General features: G+C 39.1%; 1 protein-coding gene and 1 long non-coding RNA gene across 2 annotated transcripts in view; one reads left to right on the top strand and one right to left on the bottom strand.

Moving 5' to 3' along the window:
• Positions 1 to 1,404: 1,404 nt before the first annotated feature.
• On the bottom strand, positions 1,405 to 13,884 carry LOC113668969 (protein transport protein Sec23A). Its single transcript, XM_027184953.2, has 22 exons — positions 13,658 to 13,884; positions 13,464 to 13,582; positions 13,299 to 13,356; positions 11,354 to 11,440; positions 10,444 to 10,524; positions 9,791 to 9,862; positions 9,005 to 9,091; positions 8,743 to 8,840; positions 8,025 to 8,169; positions 7,517 to 7,576; positions 6,713 to 6,811; positions 6,454 to 6,569; positions 5,953 to 6,076; positions 5,600 to 5,680; positions 5,126 to 5,215; positions 4,770 to 4,966; positions 4,547 to 4,685; positions 4,220 to 4,293; positions 3,446 to 3,533; positions 3,023 to 3,109; positions 2,784 to 2,939; positions 1,405 to 1,847 (listed from the first exon to the last, which is right to left on the bottom strand). The coding sequence occupies exons 1-22, from the start codon at positions 13,757 to 13,759 to the stop codon at positions 1,689 to 1,691; spliced, it is 2,319 nt and encodes a 772-aa protein (XP_027040754.1). The 5' UTR covers positions 13,760 to 13,884; the 3' UTR covers positions 1,405 to 1,688.
• Positions 13,885 to 13,913: 29 nt separating this feature from the next.
• The window catches only part of LOC149042663 (uncharacterized), a 28,140-nt gene continuing 23,779 nt past the window's right edge, over positions 13,914 to 18,274 (top strand). Inside the window, exon 1 of the long non-coding RNA XR_016188527.1 lies at positions 13,914 to 14,232. This is a non-coding gene — a long non-coding RNA (uncharacterized LOC149042663). The remainder of the gene's footprint in view (positions 14,233 to 18,274) is intronic.

The following is an 18,274-nucleotide window of genomic DNA, read 5'->3' as shown; positions in this document are numbered from 1 at the left end:
TATGAAAAAATTGGATAAAACTAGACAGTTCTGAGGGAACGGTCTTTTTTTCGCTTAGGTGGGGTTGGAGGATATTTGTTGTCACAATAAGGTTGACCTGATTAAAGAATCCGACAACTAGACATTCAAAATCAGGAAACGCATTACAATAGCAAAAACTGAAGTAACCATGGAATTCAAATCCTAACCACAACCAAGCGCTAAATCATAAGTACCTAAATAATTCACAACAGAAGGATCAAGGCAAGAATGGAATGGAAAAGGTTAGTAACAAGGACTCATCGCCTCACTTGGCGCAGATCCGCCGGTAACATGTCTCTCTTCGCGAATTGAACACCTGGTGCATGTCAACAATGTCCGGCGTTAATCCAAAGACTCTTGTCCAAAATGTAAGAGAAAAAAATAAGAGAGTTGAGGGACAGTTGCACAGCTTGTCACAGTAGGTGGGATGTGTTTGCCTGCAAGCCACCTCTCTCGCGAAGTGAGGGAGATTACCAAAGGGGAGCTTGCTTATAGGATTAAGATTTGCAACAATATTTAAGTTAAGTATATGCCAAACAGGTGAATAGTGCTTTTCGCGAGCGTTGATTGGCTTGTTTGGTAATGATTAGCAAGTTTTAGTATATACTAACAGCGGATAGCGTTGAAGGCGAGCTATGATTGGCTACACAAACTCCGAATATGGTTGACATTGTTACTGTGCTACATTATCTCCCTGCTTTAGTGCACGCTTAAACAACTATTCAGCTCTTAGCAGCCGAAGAGATAAGAAGTTAATTTCCATAAACCACTCTCGATAGATTGGCAGAAATAAAGAAATTTTCGGTTTGTGTCTGGCACGTCGGTGAAAGTGATGGATATTAACCCCAATGCTTTGTGGCTCGGTAAATTTCCACCACTGTTTACCTTCACCTCTGTAATTGTAAAATACAAAAACTAGTGATATTGCGGCAAAACAAGTCAACAAAGTCACATGCCGTGCCTTTGTCCGTGTCAAGTACTGTTCTTCTTGTGCGTCAATCAGTCCTGGTCCACCGTTGAGTTGGGCTTTCCAGTTCGTGACGAAGTTACATTCAGAAAAAGGAAGCGGAGCTCTCTCACCGAAAGCAGTCTCGCCAACTTCTAACGATGCTCTAACACTCAAAGCGAACTGCACCAAAAGAAACCCTTGGGTAATGAGATCCTCATTTATATAGCTGCCTTGAGGCTTCACATCGACATTTAACTGCCAGTGAGCTGTTGTAGTTTGGTGAGCCATGTCCTTTCAGGATTAAAACGCATCATCACAAACCAGAGGTTATCAGGATCTCGTGTGGGTCTTGGGATGCAAGCCGCAAAATGAACGACAAAGTGTTCGCTTTCCACCGAAAATCATTTATAGGACATGAAAAAGGTAAAAACATGTTGCTTCTCTAACGTTCTTTAATACAGATAAAGGGTTTGGTATGCTAGAATATACTCTCAACTCAAATCAAAGATTTTTCTTTAAGGCAAAACGTCTGTGTGTATTCACCACTAATTATCGAGAAAAAGGCCAGCGGTGAGATTCCTCACCGAGCATAAACTTTTACTATTCTGAAATTACTAGGTAGATCTCTTTTAGGTAGTCCCCTCTAGGTACTTTCAATAGGATATCTAGGATTCCTCTATGGAAAGCTCCTTAGATGTATCCCCAAGGAATTCTTTGCTTAGGAAGTGTTAGACACAGCGAGTTTCTTGAGATGTTCCATAAACACTTGCAAACTGACGTCATCGGTGAGCACAGGAGCTCCAGCCGCATCTTGACCCCAAGCAAACATATTATTATGGGTCTGAGACGGGTTTACTTTGGACAGCAAGAAACGAGCCTAGAAAAACGCAAGAAGAAAAACCATTAACGCACATCGCCTACGCAACGCATTATCAGTTGTCTTGATCTATGAAGAGGAACTAGAAATGATACAAAAAAAAAAAAAATCCGGGTTTATTTCACAAGTCAACCTTGGTTTCCAACTGAAATTTAACGCAAGCGGGACTCGTTGAAAGTCTGGATAGGACCTCAAAGCGAAGAATTAGAACCGCAAACAAGTCGGTAAAACCATTTTAGTATGACATGCCCTCCTGATAGGACCATTGTGTTTCCAGGGGTATAACAACGAGTTTGAATTGATTTTCAAGAGCGTCACGAGACACGGTATTTCTGTTCGGCTAAGTCCAAATTTTTTTGCGTATTTTTGTTTTATTTGTTTGTTTGTTTTTTCTTGAACTGCCCCCCCCCCCCTTCAAGAAAAAAAAGGTTCTCTGAATCAACCTTTCCTTTTAACGAAACAGTCTCTTACTTACACCAATAACTCGAACCTCCCGCTAACTCGAAGCAATTTTCGTTTCCACACAGGTCATTCCCTATAAATTTACCCACGATAACTATCAAACCACGTCGAACCACGTCTGTCAGTACGTGACAAATCAAAACAAACAGTGTACTGCAATCAAAAATATGTAATTTAATTTGAACAGCCATTTTATACTATTCCTTTCTTGCATTACAAAAAACGCGCTCAGTTCAGTTTTTCCTGGGTTAGGGCACAATAACAGTGCCTGTATTTCCAGTGCACAACGACAGTGCCTGTATTTCCATGAAGAATTGCTGCTTAACTACACTAGTGCCCAAAATAATTCATGTTCCGGTCTCTCTTTTTTTATTTTTTTTTTTAACAAACGATAACTCAAATCTTTTTAAATTTCCCATGAAGTCTGAGCTATTGGGAGTCGACTGAAACAAATACGAAACCCCAAAATGTTACCTGAGAGCCCCCATGTTCAGTCTCGATGTAACGCGGCATGGGGAAGCGAACCTGTAGGATTTCACCTGCGTCATCTACTGGAGCCTGAAGAAGCTGACGGAAACTCTCGTACTGTGGATCACTTTGATAACCGGCTTTTTTCCACTGTGCTATTGTCTACTCAGTGAAAATTAAACACAATCCAATGAGAATCATTACTTTTCAATATAAAAATGATACTAAATAGTTTGTCAACATACCTCTCCGTGGAAAATAAGAATCTGAAAGAATGTGTCCAGGAGAAGAATTCTGTCAACTAAAATACTGCTAGAGTCTAACAACACAGGCTGAAAAAGATCAAATGGAAGAAAAATCATCAGGAAAATTGACCAGTCTTATGGTCTTTTATAACGATACCATAAATTCAAAGTTTGCTAAGTTGCAGATTGTCTTTTTTTGCGCTTTCTTTTCTGTCAGACCACTTTAAATCGTTACACTGGTACATTGAATAAACAATCGATCCACCATGACTTTGAAATAATAATTCGACTTCGGTTCGCTCTAATTTTTATTGGTTGGGTTCACTATTCAAATGCTCCCCTATTTCTTTTGGTATCTTGCTTGGCTTTATGAACAGAACCCGTAGTACCACAATGCAGGTTCATTTTTGACCGTGAACTAACCTCAGGGGGGCCGTGAAAGGAATATGAGTACAGGATAGGTTGAATCATAATCAACGAGTTTGTTACATCTTCACGGTTTAAAATGTGTCTGCAATGCAAAACAAAAATAAGATGGTTACAGTATATTTCACTTTTCCTTCTAAGTCTTCTGAGACGAACGATGTGTCGCTCTGTGCCTCATATCGCAACGTCCTTTTTTTCCATATCACTACTTATTGTTTGCATACATCAACTGGCATTGTCGCAAACGCTGCAGTCTGATTGGCTACGCTGCTCAATATCCATTTCAAGCCAGTAAGTACCATAACGACGCGAGGTTGCAAACAAAATAAAATTAAAACACGGTCAAATTCTCGTAATTAACTTACAAGGAAATGTGAAGCACCTTAAGAGGAGAATTAACAAGCATATCGTAAGAGTGAATTAGTTCAACAGAGTTGTAATTTTCGCGCGATTTTAATAGTACTGAAAAGATTTGATGGAATGAGTCAAAAAACCTGTTACTGTTTAAAAACACAAATCCCGCCTGATAAGGAGAGTTATCACTGACTGAAACATTTGAGAGGGTCCACCTTGGCTAATGCAGTTCACTGAATCAGGAAATTCCAACTGACACGACATATGGATAAAGAAATTCGTCCTTCCGTAAATGTTTAACAAACACTGGCGTAAACTACTTTGATCATATGGTAAATACATCAACTGACATTGGCCTCCCCTAAATGTTCTCAATATTTGTATAAGGGTTAAATTAACAAGTAACAAACGTTGTACCTGTAGTAGGCTGTCTCGTCAGGGCTGTTATTGAACACTTGAAGGAATTGTGACCGTCTAAGATGAAACATAAACTGCAACATAATGGATGAAAAATATAAGTTACATTTACTCAAAGGAAAAGTGCGCGGCCTGAAGGGGAGACTGGAATTTCTAATGGATCTGTGGAACATTCAGTTTGCCTCATACGTTTAAAGCTCCAATCTTCATGATAATCACGACTAGTACCATGAAACGTGTACTGAGGGAGGAGAGGGGGAAGGCTGAGGCGGACACCTGCTCAGGTAAAGTTGGGACATTCTGCATATTGAGGCCATAATATCGTACCTGTGGATAAAGTGAGAAGTTATCTGCCAAACGAAAAGAGCCTGGGTCATCCTTATGGTATTCACCAAACTTCTGACATAGTCGAATGAGCATGCGATCCAACCAGCGCAACACATCAGGTCCATCATCTCCTTCAGCTCTATAACAGACCACAACGACGCTTTCAAATAACTTACTCTCTACACGCAAAAGTGTTTTTCAAAGAAAATGTTAACCGTTATACCTGAAAACAGCTACTCTGCTCATCATAACGGCTGCAGCCTCCTGGTCGAACCCCATAGCGATGTGTTGAACATTTGATGCATCTACCCAGTTTCGTGCGCACGTTGTGACTCGAACTCTCCGCTGGCCACTGGAATGTTGATACTGAGTGATAAACTGTATGCAGCCACGCCCTCCTTGGGGGACCGGGGCTGTGTGCTGTGATTTGGAAACAGACAATTAGTGAAATGTTTTCTTTATCAGGTAAAGAAGAAAGATTTAAAGCATTCTTTAAGGATTGAACAGTACCCATCTCATATGATATAGTACAACTGAAGCTACTAAACACCAATTTAAATTTGAAAAAAAGAGACAAACCTGGTTAACTATTTCAAAGAAAACTCCAAGTGTTGTCTGAGGCTCTAATCCACACATCTTCCATGCACATGTTCCACCAACTCCAATTTCCTTAAATAAATGTATGTTTTGTTTTTAAAGTTTTGTAAGGAATTTAATCATATCACAGATAAATATTTTAAATGGCCATTTACCGCTAATCACCACATTGAGCACAATTTAATTCCTTTCTCTAGTTCCATTTCGTTTATGTTTACCAATCTATCTGAAGTGGTCTTGCTTAAATTAAGCATTTAAATTCACGCTTAAGTAAAAGTAGGTAATACTTTTTAACTTCCTAAAAACAACAATTATTGCATAAAGGTAATGACATGTGGTTTTCAATTGTTTCTTATAATTAGACGTTTTATTTCCTAGTTCTATATGCAGTGTACACTTAAAATACCAGTAACTTTATTTTCTCTCAGTTCATCTAGAACTGAAAACAGGTCTTACTGTTTCAGAAACGTTAGGTCCTTTTCTGTCCAACGATATACATGGTCCAATGGCACCTGACACTCTCAACTCTCTTGATGTCTATAATAAATATCAAAACTTAACAACCCAAGCAGATCATACATGTTTACATAAGGTTCATAGCCAGTATGAGTGTAGTGAAAGGAATATGATTATGGATTTTTGTATATGTCTGGCAGTTCAGATGCTCCAATTCAGTCAAGGACAACATAAGGGGAGAGAGAGGGGGCTGCAGATGGTTTGAAAGAACACTCTAAAGCTGATATACATTTACAAAAGAAGCATTAAAAGGTGGAATTTGCTGTATCCCAAGAAACTTAAAATCCACCAACCTTCACTTCAAGTGTAGCACAAAAAGCCATCTTAAACTCTCCACGCATATCTTTGGAAAACACTCTCTGAAATGTCTGTTTGAAAAGTGCTGTGTTGAATGAATCTCCCATCACCATGTAGCCTCTAGAACAAAAGATAAGTACTTTTCAGCTTGGTGCAGCACCATACTAAAGCAAAGCATGGTAATATCTTAAAACAAAATAGTAAAACTTGATAAAACTCTGCAATTAACACAAGCATACTCAGAAAACAATCATTTCGAAAGCTCCCTTGAATGAGAGCTTGAGCTCAAGCACTTTTGAAATCTAAAAGTAGAGTTTTGCAAATACAAAAAAAAGGTTAGGAAAGGTAATAAAAAAATTGGGCCAGTAAATTGTTAATCTGGTTAGTGAACTTGACTAGACTAAGTATAGCTAGAAATAAATAAGGCAAAAAGTGTTTTAACTTCTTTTGCATGCTGAACAGAATTTAGTCTAGCAGAACACTGTCTCATGACATACCCTGTGACATTAGGAAAACTCTTGATTTCATGAAGTCCTGTCTGATCCAGCTGACATGCAAATATATCCACAACATGTCCATTTTCTGCAGCACGGCGTGACAATGCTTCATAATGCTGCAAATCATATAAACAAGTTGGTTACTGATGTAGCTAGAAAGCTACTGGAAACTTTTCAGAGCAATGTCTGAGGGGGCAGATTTCAAACATTTCAATTTGAGGATTATTTATTTCTTACTGAGGTGATATACATTTGATACCTTAATAGCTTTCCTGACATGTCTTGCATTGTCTTTCTCAAGATCATGATGTGATCGCATTGGATTTTTTAACTCTTCATCAACCACCATACCTGGTCCCTGTTGAGCACAATACATGAAAGAATCACCTGTAGTCTTCTCACAAAAAAATTAAAGGCTCCACAATCAATTCCTCAAGAACTGAAAATTCTTTGTCTAAGTGTTGTGCAGTATTCCTTTTAAATTCATGTACATATTGCTTCACTGGAAAAATACAGCATTTTCATACATGTTTCATTATTATACAAATGTACTTGTTCAAACAGTGTATTAATCATGTTTGTGACTGAGAAAGAGTTGCAATTGTTTAGTGACTTAAGTAAATTCTTCTTATCCTTCTGTAACTAGAATTGTTGATAACAAAAACCTTTTAAAATAATTTTCCTTGACAATTCAAGTTACTAAGAGTCAACAGTTTATGTCTACTGCAACATTGCTACAACAGATCTACAAGATGCATTGGTCTTTAGGACAGTAGCTGGATTTATTAAAACAACTGAGAAACTAAGTATGCTCTCCTTGGTCATTCAAGGTGATTACAAGAGAGTAAGTGAAAACAATTTTCATGTTTTAAATAGCTGCATATTTTGTAGAGATAAATGCATTTTTAGAAAAGTGATAGAGGATTTCAGTAACTCTCTTCATCCAGAATTACAAGTAAGTACAAGAAGCTCACTTGGCAGAAAATATGCTAAGTATGTTAAGTATGACAGATGTTAAGTATGACAGAGTTTTTTAACAAAAAACTCAAGCCTTGATATATACCTGTGTTCCTGGTCCTCCCATGAACAACATGATTCTACCACCAGTGTTAGGATATGTGCACTAAAAGAAAATAAACAATAGCTGTTACACTGCCTCTAAGTTGTTGTATATTTTAATTTTTACATGATATTTATCACTGTCAGTGATTTGAGGTTAGAGTCAGTACATTCATTTTCTTATCTTCCCCAGAAAGGTTTTCATCATTGCACCTGACAATTCAAACCATGAAGTGGTTGGGACAAGACAGGGAAAGCTAAACAGCTGCCTGAGAAAGTGATGTCTTTTAGAGTGGAAAAAGTACAAAAACTTGGAATGAAACTGTTTCATTGCTCTTATTAGTTATAAATCCTTCATTATTGCAAACCCTTCATTTAAAAATAAGTTCTTCAAAATTACAGTTCAGAACATTGTGCGGGGGTTTCAAACTATAACAAAACATATTACAAGTACATGTACACCCTCAAGTACATATTATTGTTGATAAATTAATATACAAGGGAGACCATACCTCAAGCAGACCAATAGCAATGGACAATGCCACACCAGTTGACCTTAGGGGTCTTTTGCCAGTTGGAACAGGCCAAGGATCTCGCTGAAGTTCTCCCAATAGATCAGTAAGGCTCATATCACATTTGTGGACTGGTTGGAGAAACCTATACATAAATAATAATATATCAAACTCTGGCCTTGGAATGTCATGCCCAAGAATAGCAACTTGAAGTACATGTGCATGTAAGCATTCATGATTACCCCTGACCTTAAGTGGGAGTCACCTGAACAGATGGAGTTATACTATGAAACAGTACACACAAAAACTGTCTAGTTATTTAAGCTTTGCATCATAACAGCTCCTACAGGAACTGCAGTGATGCATTACAATATAATTTTGTGAATAAACCAGTGTTGGAGCAAATTTTATACTTCTCTCCAAATTCCCCCAGTGACCAGGGGTTTCATTGCTTTGAACATCAACTGTGCATGGCATACATTGTACAAATAAATTGAAAAAACACTTTTCCACATAGAGCATATATGTTAAAGTGTACACATTTCACTCCCCAAACTTCAACTTGAAGAACTGACCTGAAACCTACAGAATTCAGAGGAAAATCGACCAAGGAAGAGAAAGTTCAAACTAATTGGAATTGGTTTTGGAGCAAACCTGGTATAATTCTAAACTACACCTGCTATGTAGTGGTGCTTAGTTCTAATTACAGTATGAACACCTGTTAAATGTTTCATTGGACTGTTGTTGTGGTGGTACAGGTCCTCCTCTCATTTGCTGCTGTTGTCCTCGCCCACTGCCTCCTAGGCCAAGCATATCCTAAAATATGGACAAAGCACCATTTCTGTTAAGGATAATCAACATAAAAGGAAAAAGTGAAAAAAACTAGTCTGACCAGTTTCCTTTTCATTCTGTTAAGGAAACATTCCTTGCTTGCAAGAACAGTAATGTAACATACACATGTACTCTCCACATAAACAAACCTGTATTTGTTTAGCATTAAGGTCCTTTGTTCCTCTGAAGACATAACTCTTGGAGCAACCTTCACATCCCAGCTCATGGACATGAACCTGAAACAGTACCAGAAAGATGATATGGTCTGCAACCTTCTTTAAATTTCATCATTAATATTATGTACCCTGTTCAAAAATACCTTTAAATTCTTAATGTTTATGCCTTTCACTCCCAAGATCACAACATCTTTTCTCTACACTATACTCCATACAGACATTTGAACTTTAAAAGATTAGTTCATTTAAAATCCCACCCCACCCCCATAGCAAAAACTGCATTTGAATGCCCCACTTGACCGAAATGTTATACTGAACCATTCCTTGTATGGTCAACAACTGTCATGTAATTTGATGCTTTTTTTTCCCCATCTATAAGCATCATTGTACAGTGTGAATATTTTCTTCTAAGCCATTTGCTCACAAAAGTGGACTCTATATCCTAAAACTCCTCTATATTCAAAATTAAAACATGTATTCAGCTGGTTCAGATTCTCCACCCCACCAGGACAAGGTTCAAGTTCCCCACCCCAGGGCTTCAACAACAGTTAAACAGTTAAATGGCTGTGGGTTGCCTCAAAAGGAGGGGGGTGGTGGCAAGAGGGGGGATGTTGAAGCTTTGAATCAATCAGCACATTACAACTTAAACACTGAAAATTGTTCACATTACATGCAAATAAACCTTGATGGCACTGATTACCTACAAAATTAATTATCATAGAGTAATTTACTACACAGCAAAATAACAGGGTTCCTTACCATTTTACCAAATGTGATGAGACCAACCAATGCATTGGGTGGCATTAGACTCAGAGACATTTGCAGAGATTCCTTCAATACAAAAAAAAGCATTTCACATCCAATTCCTTAATGCAGATTTATAGTTCACAACTCATAATTATCCCAACCCTGTCCTATGTTTTTTTCTCTGATAATCCTTTTTCCAAACAGAAGTTAAGACCCACATATTGCTATTTGCAGTATTTTTTTGAAGGGGAGCTGCTTGTGAGAGTATAATGACATGGATTGCACATCAGCATCTTCTGAGGGTGGCTCCTGGGTAACAGAAAGAGGATGACCAAGTGGTTTCACTACAATATCTCTTGATTCCTTAAGGGCACATTATGTCTGGGAATTAACGTACACAGGCTTCAAGGGCCTGTAGTTGCATGCATGTGGTAGAAAACTTACAAATGTGTGGAAATATACACAAAAATGATTTTACAGTTTACCTTGATTTCATATTTGTTTATTCACTACATCAGATGGGTCAAAACTTTGATAATGCTACAGTTAGAATAGTAATACAACCCATACTCAACATCTTCGACCAAATTGGGAATATGCCATTTCTAAAGTGTACTTTACAAAAGTTAAGTTTAGAGTCCAATGTATACAGTATGAAAACAGACCTTCACAGCCTGGAAGTCTTCATCATCCATACATGTGTCTAACACTATCAGATATATCAATGGACCAGAGGTGCCTCCACGCTGAAAAAAACAGGTACATCACATTGCAGAATAAATACACCAGTAATGTTTTGAATCTGTACATATATGTACAAATAGAACTTGAGTCAAAGCACAACCACCCATCCCCCCCTCCCCCATGGATGGGACTGGCCACACAATTCAGGGGATCTGAGATAAATTGCATACCTCAGGGTAGATGGATTGGGATATTTTTCTATCTGGCATTCCCCAGGTTAGAGGTTTTGTTGGGAGCCTGTTGTTGTGAATTTAGTGGTTGCTGCATGTAGAAGTCTGTCTTTGAAATCTAAACTATCCACCCACCCAATTGAAGTACAGCAATTCATCAAATGAATAAGTGAAATAAACAACTAAGAACAAATATTTTCATTTCTCCTTTTCTTATCCTTTATCTTTTGCTACTCTTTCAGCTGTCAATCCCACGCCTCATAAGAAGGATGTCCAATATTATGGCAGCACTTGAGGATTTTGGTAAAAAAGAAAGCTTCCTCTAAGAGAAGAGAGTTGATCAAAAACTAGAGTAAGGTTTCTAGGAAATCCCTACAGGGAGGAAGGGTTATACTTAAAGTCAAAGTAATTAGGCAACAATAAAGTCAGAGAGAGTCTCTCCCATTCCTATGAGATTCTTATGAGAAGTGTATCTGATGCAAATGGAGACTCTACCAAATCTTGTCTACAGGTGTTAAGCAAATTGCACTCAAAATCAAAATGGTGTTTCACATAAATTAATTAATAAGTCCCCACAAAATACATGCGATAGGTTGTACTGGGATTTTCTAATAAATCTAAACAAAGTTCATGGCTTTAATTATGCAAACTATTAGTTTACCTGTAGAGTGTACTCAATGGTTGAAAACTGAGGAATAAGTTCAGCAGGTTGGTGCTGTTCTGATATTCCAGCATACTGAGGAGGAAACTGTCAATGACAAAGTACACTGTATCAGTTTAAATGTAAAGTTTACAGTTTGTACATATATTCATACATAAATGTATCATTGCCTATTAAGAAGTAATATCAAGCTAATTTACTGAATTGTTTCAACCTAAGAGTATGAAGGGATTGCCCAGTTTGAAAATCACAAAGTTAGTAACCATGTAAACTATAGCAAGTTTGAAAATCACAAAATTAGTAACCATGTAAACTATAGCAACAAAGCCTTGCTGTGATGGTGCACATGGAAGCCATGGTGGTAACAGTGCTTGCTTTCATGACAGTACCTCCATGGTTGGATTCTAGAAGCCACACACTGTAGTGCAATATGTGAGCTGAGTTCTTGGCATCCCTTCAAGGGTTTTTCTTCAAGTTCTCTCACATTTCTACCAACCACAATAACTATTATTCTTATTCTACCTGAGTTGTTTGAATGCTTGTGTATGGAAAATTTGCTCTTTAAAAATCAGTGATATTAATCATGGTAGTAAACCAGTATAGAGGTGGAGTTTGTCAGTTAGATTTGATATCTATATTGGGGTAAGATTCTTCAGTTCAATGCAAATCTGTGTACCTTTCATGATTGCACTGTTACCATAACATACTGAGGGCACAGGTCCTTTCTAATTCCTAAGGAGCTATTATGGTGTAAATCTCTATGTGCAGTTTTGCTTCAGCTGCAAGTTTCTGTAGATTTTAGCCACAAGTTTTCAAACCTTGTTTTTCTGATCCATTCCAATTGAGATGGACCTTTTGGAGCTCAAAATGAAAAATAAATGTGCTAAATAATAACTGTTTTGATAAACAATGAGCTTGTAGCTCTTTCCACCACCAAATTAGCTTTGGAGTTAATGATACTTCTTTCCCACATGCTATGTAAATCATGGCTGGAAGAACAAAAATGTGCTTTTATGACTTTCACTGAGGCTTTATGTGTTGGGGACTTAAAGTATTGTTATGTCTCAAAAGTTTTGTTCAGTAGAAGATTTTGTTCTAAAATAATACAATTTTCTATAATTTTCAACACAAAGCTAGCAATTTCTGGTCATAAATTATTGTTGACAACAATTCAAGCATGGGTAATCTTCTAAGCAGTCTTGTATATCGAAGAAATTTGTTCTTTTTTCACTTCTGACCAGAAAATTCACAAGTCTTTGAATGAGGATTTGGTCTCAAAAATATTTATTGTCCTTCATTCATGGTTTTCAGGTAAACACTTGACAAACCTGACAAAGTTGTAACAAACTCTTTTTTTGAGCACAACTTGTGTCTGCATACTTTGTTATAAAATAATTGGTTCATGTTTTTATCTATGCATATATCAAGTCATGGATGTACTTGGCACTCTCTTTACTTCCTGCGTGTAACCATGCCTTGATGTACCCATGCTAATTTTGAACCAATATTTTAAGGCTGGTAAAGTGTGTGACTGCTCTAAATTGCTAGTTGTGGTGTTCTTGAGTGTATCACTGAAAATACCTTCCGGACCTAGGTTTTCTGTCACATTTTTTAATTGACTGACTGGTGTCAAATGTCCTTTCAGTGATGACTTTGGCAAGGGTTGATACAAGATTAGCCACCAAAAGAAAGCTTTTCTGGACTCTACCCTTACCCTGTGTGGTAATAAGTGATATAAAGTTCACTGAAGATGAAAGTTATTCATTCCCAACCATATAATTTGATTAATTAATCCTGCCAAATGTGCAAATCGCATGTATACAATTTTAATTAAGTTATTCTCATTGAGCAAGCTTGTTACTATCACAGCTTTTTTACGCTTGGGCACTATGTCGTCCTAAAAATGTTAAGTGTGATTCACCATACCCATGTAAACAAGTCTTACCGCATTTCGTTGGAAGCAAAAATTGCAGTGCCAAACTTTAGATCGATAGTCCACTTGACTATTGACAAAAACATAAAAGACATCAAATACAATACATTATCAAATCAAAATTTTCTTCCCAAATGTCAAATTTCATGTACGTACATACATCGTTCATTAACTTACCAAAACGGGTTCAACACTGCTCTACAAGTGTTCCTTGTACACAAAACAGGATCATAACAGATTGGAGGAAGGTCTGGTCGTTCTTTCAACGGTGTGTACATACAACCAACAGGAACAACCTAAAGAAAATCGTGATGAGATTCCTGAGTTGAGTCGTAAATAGGAATAACTATGTGGAATGTTTCTCAACCCACCATTCGCGTAGCTTCCAGTCGACTCGAGGGCCAAACATTCCAGCTAAATCTAACACCATCACGGTCCTCGTTCTGAGTTATAAAGTCCTGGTACGAAGTCATTTTTGAAAGGAATTCACCACAAGTTTCATTAAGACGAAATGTTTCAAAAAGAAATTGCCAACAACCTTTATGCCACGTCGCTGGTAATGCTAAAACCTGGGAACTAGTGTCTTCGATTTCTGCCCTCTCCTTCCAGTCTCCACTCCTTCTTAATAAGAGTCGAATAAGCAAAACGAGCGGGAGAGCTGCGCCATCGGCGTGAGTGTTGTGGACTGTACCAGTCGGCTGTTTTCTCTGACTGATTGGTAAACATTCGTGAAACCGAAAACACCGCTTCTGTTTTCGCTCTTCCTCGATCAACCCTAGAGCGAGTTTTCTTATAACCACAGCAAACACAAGCCAAACGAAGTCTGAGCGCCGCCGCGTAAAATGTACTTTTCAACGACTGGCTTTACAGCTAAACACCTTAAAACAACGAGAGAAGAGAGGAAGGAAATAGGGAGTAGAGAGAAACTGAACATGAGAAGGATAAGGTAAGATAAATTCAGTTCAAATGAAGCTCGAATCCGTGTACTGTCGTAACATTTTTTTGTGCACAGACTGACTTTGAAACATCAAATATCAATTCGGGATGCAAGAGAAACTGAGTGCAAAGAGCGAACGGGCATGATTAGGTCAAGAGGCGGCCACTCTGGTCAAATGGACAGGGATAAAACTCATCTTTGCTTGTTTTGATTCCTTCTCTTACATAAGTCAACCATGTTCTTAAGTTTGTGTTTTTAAATATTCCTTAAAACGATAGTACTTTTTCTTGAAATAGCGCTCTGGAGTGAGTGGCAAAAATTGCTTAAATAATGGTCTGCGCAAGGAGTAGGCATAAAACGAGAGGCCGATCCAAAAACGGCCGTTATACATCGAGGTGTTAACTCTTTAATTAAATCAAATTCCTTGAGATAATTAGTTGCGTTTTCACTCGGCCGATGAACTAGCTGAACGTTGTTTTTAGGTGTTTGTTTACAGACCAACATTTGCTATTTAAACGTGATATCTGTTTTCACTGGGAAATTTGACTTCAGGGTTAGCAGGGAAACATTTGAACACATTTGTGGTCTCTTTGGCCCTCAGTTGGTTTGTCAGAATACAATTCATTGCGAAGCAATCGCAGTGGAGAAGCAGGTAGCTGTTGCTCTTTGGAGGTTATGTACTAGGAATTTGTGGAGAACTGTGGGATTAACATTTGGAATTGGCTGCTGCAGAGCCATGAATATCAAAGGCAAATTTTGCTTTGTTTGAGAAGAGCTAACAATTTCATTAAATTTCCCAAGGCTGAGGCTGAAACTAGACAAACCATACAGGAGTTTTCAGAACATTAACTGATTCCCTCAGGTTGTAGGTGCTCTTGATGGATTGCATATACCAATTAACCCTTTTGTGGTGTTCGGATGGCACGAGAAACGGAGATATATTCTTGGATTTCAACACAGAACTTTTAATATTTTCTAACATGTGTCGTCGCCATTACCGGAAGTGATCATACCTCGAATCATGAACGGAAGCGAGGCTGAATTAATGTAAACGTAAATCGAATACAGCACATCTCCCCCTTTAAGATAATAAAAGAGAAACTACTTAGACATACTTGTTTCTTATCTAGCGTGAAATTCAAAATCAAAACAACGTCAATCAAATGTCCTCAAGTAATCGTCATTTGTTAAGAAACACATCCTGGGTAGCTATTGTCGTTTGTCTCTGCACTAAGTCTCACACACACTAGAATACGCGTTCATAGTTATGACTTTCTGTCTGAGAAACCAGAGAAAATCTGGCCAGAAAGTATAACTTCACTTATGGCACATAATCCTTCAATCTAGATGAGGGCTTAGATTGACGGCCAGATCTGGTGTACACTTTGGATGTGCCAGTTCCTTCTGCAGTGTTAGCTGTTTGGGGTGAAGGAAGTTTAGGTGATGGAGGTACTGGCACCGGTGTGGGTTTGGCTGGAGATGTAGCTGCAGCTGGGGGTGGGGGTGGTATCTTGTTGATCTGTACTCTATTCCTTCTATATGACCCAGTGTCCGTATGGATCACATAAGAACGAGGTGTGCACTTCTCCACTACTATTCCAGACTGTCCTCTGTCTTGTACCATCACTTCATCTCCCTTCTCTAAGGGAACAAGAGGCCTCGCTGAATGCCTTCTGTCAAAGTGCAGCTTCTGTTTGGTTTTGTGATTGTCTTCAAACTGACGTAGGGCACGATTCTGCACAAGGTTTGGGGACAGCTGAGACGGGGCCACCGGCACTTTGGTTTTTAGCCTCCTTGACATCATTAGCTCAGCTGGAGAATAACCATTAGCCAATGGTGTCGCTCTATACTGTAGCAAAGCAAGATAAGGATCTTGAGAGCCAGCTAGGAGACGTTTAGCTGTTTGCACTGCTCTCTCTGCTTCACCGTTGCCTGAAGCATGACCTGGGCTGCTAGTGACATGTCGAAACCCGTAATCTAAAGTGAACATCTTAAATTCCCTTGATGTATAGTAGCTGGCATTGTCAGATTTTACTTGATCTGGAATTCCGAATCTGGAAAATGCACGTTTCATCCTGTCTATGACCTCTGCTGAGGCAGTTGAACTCAGACTAGCTACCTCTATCCATCTGGAGTAGTAATCAATCATTACTAAATACAGTCTTTTATTGAGTTCATAGACATCAGTGGCTATGTATTGCCATGGTCGTTGTGGGAGCATGGTAGGAACTAGAGGTTCTGGAGGATTTTTCCTGTTAGACTGACACTTGCGACAGTTTTCAATTAACTCCTCTATATTCTTCATCATGCTTGGCCACCACACTGTGTTTCTGGCCAATGCCTTGCACTTGACAATCCCTTGGTGACCGTCGTGGATCTTATCCAGGACTTCCAATTTCATAGACGATGGTATAACGACTCGAGGTCCCATCATCAACAGCCCTTTAACCACTGTCAGCTCTGCTCTATGAGCAAAATAAGGGCTGACTAAACCCTTGACATTATGTTTTTCAGGCCAACCTTCAGCTACATAGTTCATAATTTGCCTGCATGCTTCATCCTCCTGTTGATGGATCATAATATCATCTAATTTGCTATCACTGATAGGCATTCCAGCTATGACTTGATGAGCATATACGTTCACTTCCTCATGAAATGAATCACCTGATTTGGCTGGTGTTGGAGAACGGGATAGCGTGTCGGCAGTGTACAACAGTTTTCCTGGCACATGAACAGGTGTGAACGAGTATCTCATGAGCCTCATTCTCATTCGTTGAATACGTACGGGTAGTTGATCCAACTCCTTCGTGGATAGCAGTGGTACAAGAGGCTTATGATCAGTCTCTAGTATAATATCCTTTCCCAGAATGTAATCTGTGAATCGTTCACATGCGAAGGTACTAGCTAAGGCCTCCTTTTCAATCTGGGCGTACCTTTTCTCTACATCCAGAAGGCTTTTGGACGCATACGCCACTGGCGCCCACCTGTCACCGTGCTTTTGCAAAAGCACTCCGCCAAGTCCGTATGAAGACGCATCTGCTGACACCTTGGTCTCCAGTGAAGGATCATATATTTGCAACACTGGGCTGCTCGTCAAGCATTGTTTAATCTCTTTAAAAGCCTGTTCCTGTGCTGGACCCCAGCACCATGCACTGTGAGAGCTCAAGAGTTCACGTAGAGGTTGTGTCATAGTAGCAAGGTTGGGTACAAACTTCATGAGCTGGTTCACTGTACCCATCAGACCTCTTACCTCACTCACATTCTCTGGAGCACGCATTTTCAATATAGCCTCGACCTTCTCTGGAGAGCTTTCCACACCATTAACTCCGATCCGATGACCTAGAAAGTCAATCTGGCTTTTGCTGAATTGGCACTTATCCTTATTCAAGGTGACACCTGCTGCTTTCAGCCGTGTTAATGTCTGTACGAGTCTCTCGTCATGTTCCTCCTGGTTCTTTCCGAACACAACAATGTCATCCATGAGACATACCACACCTTGTTGACCACCTAGTATTCGGTAGATCTCACTCTGAAACTTCTCAGGGCCAGATTTGATACCGAAGGGAATTCGCTTGTATCGAAATCGACCAAATGGTGAGATGAACGTGGTCAGTTTCCTTGAATCTTCATCCAAGCAGATTTGGTGGAAGCCCGCATTGGCATCCAGTTTAGAGAAAACCTTAGCACCTCCCATCAGAGCAATTGTATAATCCACTGTGGGGAGCATGATTCTTTCTCTCTTCACTACTTCGTTAAGCTTCGTGAGATCCACACACATCCTCACTTTGCCATTTCCTTTAGGCACCACGACCGTAGGAGAACACCATTCCGATGGTTCTGTGCACCGTTCTATAACATCTAGCTCGATAAGCTTGTCAAGTTCAGCTTTGGCTAGAGGAAGTAGTGGAATAGATATCCTCCTGGGAGTCACCACACTGTATGGCTCTGCGTTTTGCTCGATCTTAATCTTATATTCTCCTTCTAGCTTTCCTAAGCCTTTGAACATTGATCCGAACTCCGCTGACTGGATAGGATCTGACGTAACTTTTCC

The sequence above is a fragment of the Pocillopora damicornis genome, chromosome 7, assembly GCF_964200805.1.
Source record: "Pocillopora damicornis chromosome 7, jaPocDami1.2, whole genome shotgun sequence".
Taxonomy (NCBI): domain Eukaryota; kingdom Metazoa; phylum Cnidaria; class Anthozoa; order Scleractinia; family Pocilloporidae; genus Pocillopora; species Pocillopora damicornis.
Note: the sequence above shows the minus strand (reverse complement) of the source record. Positions and strands in the feature narration are given on the sequence as shown.

Bases quoted from the DNA above. Each gene is read 5' to 3' on its own strand.
- LOC113668969 (XM_027184953.2), bottom strand. From the start codon at position 13,759: ATGACTTCGTACCAGGACTTTATAACTCAGAACGAGGACCGTGATGGT. The intron at 4,294-4,546 runs GTACGATATTAT...ATTATGTTGCAG, and splicing joins ACTTCTCACTTTATCCACAG to TTTATGTTTCATCTTAGACG. The intron at 3,110-3,445 runs GTTAGTTCACGG...GATCTTTTTCAG, and splicing joins CCTTTCACGGCCCCCCTGAG to CCTGTGTTGTTAGACTCTAG.